Source organism: Miscanthus floridulus, chromosome 8 (genome assembly GCF_019320115.1).
Source record: "Miscanthus floridulus cultivar M001 chromosome 8, ASM1932011v1, whole genome shotgun sequence".
Lineage (NCBI taxonomy): Eukaryota > Viridiplantae > Streptophyta > Magnoliopsida > Poales > Poaceae > Miscanthus > Miscanthus floridulus.
In genome coordinates, this window is record NC_089587.1 from 170,486,382 (window position 1) to 170,487,969 (window position 1,588).

General features: G+C 53.3%; 1 protein-coding gene across 1 annotated transcript; it reads right to left on the minus strand.

The window, feature by feature from the left end:
- Positions 1–304: 304 nt before the first annotated feature.
- Positions 305–760, minus strand: LOC136470166 (uncharacterized). Its single transcript, XM_066468105.1, has one exon. The coding sequence runs from the start codon at positions 758–760 to the stop codon at positions 305–307; it is 456 nt and encodes a 151-aa protein (XP_066324202.1).
- Positions 761–1,588: the final 828 nt, after the last annotated feature.

The following is a 1,588-nucleotide window of genomic DNA, read 5'->3' on the forward strand; positions in this document are numbered from 1 at the left end:
AGCAAGTGGGTGTAGCCCCCGGGCACCCTTTTGAGGGGTCTAACCAGATTAAGCCCTAGACCATGAATGGCCATGTGATGGGGATCGTTTGGAGTGCTTAGGCCAATAGGTGAGTCTGTCGAGCGTTGTACTAACACCCTTCATAGGTGCGCATAATCTGGTCGGCGTTGGCTACTGTGGTTGGCCAGCAGAAGCCTTGTCGGAACTCATTTCTAACCAGTGTTCTAGGCACGACATGGTGACCATAGAGCCCACCATGGATATCGCTCAGCAAACGCTTCAACCATTCGATGGGGATGCAGCGCTACATGATCCTGGTGTGGCTTTGCATGTAAAGTTCGCCCTCAACAAGGACAAAGGACTTGGCGTGATGCGTGAGCCATCGAGCCTCCATCTTGTCCATTGGTAGCGCCTCACAAAGGGGGTAGTCATGGTAGAGCATCCTCCAGTCGACCAGAGGGTCGGGCTCTATCGTTGGGTCCTCTTCGAGCTCCTTGACTTTAGGGTTAGATGGAGCCGACGGTTGGTCAGCCCTCGAGCCCAGGGCGGGCGGCCCATCACCAATTTGTTCTGGCCCCTCGTAATGAACCAAGGGCTTATGCTGATCATTGGCGAAGATGCCCATTGGCATCGGCTCTCGGCCGAATGTCACTATTGCCAGTGCGTCGGCCGCCTCGTTGAGACACCTTGGAATGTGGTTGAGCTTGATGCCATTGAACTTGTCCTCCAGCTGGTGGACTTCTTGGCAATATGCAACCATCTTGGCATTGTGGTAGCTCGACTCCTTTATGACTTGGTCGATGACCAGCTAGGTGTCGCCCTGGATGTCAAGGCATCAGATGCCCAACTCAATGGCGATGCGTAGGCCATTAATGAGTGCCTCATATTCAACCACATTGTTGGAGGAGGGGAAATGGATGCGGACCATGTACCTCATGCGTACCCCGAGGGGCGAAATGAAGACTAGCCCTGCACTGGCACCTTTATTCATTAGTGATCCATCGAAGTACATTGTCTAGTACTCTTGGTCGATGACCACTGGTGGCATTTGGACCTCGGTCCACTCTGCAACGAAATCAACAAGCACTTGGGACTTGATGGCCGTCTAGGAGACATACACAATGCCTTGACCCATCAGCTCGAGCGCCCACTTCGTGATCCTTCCCATGGCATCTTGGTTTTGGATGACCTCGCCAAGGGGGAAGGAAGCTACGACTATCATCGGATGTGACTCGAAGTAGTGGCATAGCTTTCTCTTAGCGATGAGGATGGCATATAGGAGGTTCTGGATTTGGGGGTAGCAGGTCTTAGAATCGGATAGGACCCCGCTAATGAAGTACACGGGGCACTGTACTTTGTGGGCGTGCCCCTCTTCTTCTCGCTCCACTACCAAGGCGGCGCTGACCACTTGCGTGGTGGCCGTAATGTAGAGCAGAAGGGGCTGTCCATCAGTCAGAGGAACCAGGATTGTGGCCTTTGTTAGAAGCTTCTTGACCGTGTCAAGTGCCTCCTGGGCCTCGAACATCCATTCGAAGTGGTCGGCCTTCTTCAGAAGTCGATAATGTAACACCCTAGGTGTTTGGCTTCC

Bases quoted from the DNA above. Each gene is read 5' to 3' on its own strand.
- LOC136470166 (XM_066468105.1), bottom strand. From the start codon at position 760: ATGGTTGCATATTGCCAAGAAGTCCACCAGCTGGAGGACAAGTTCAAT.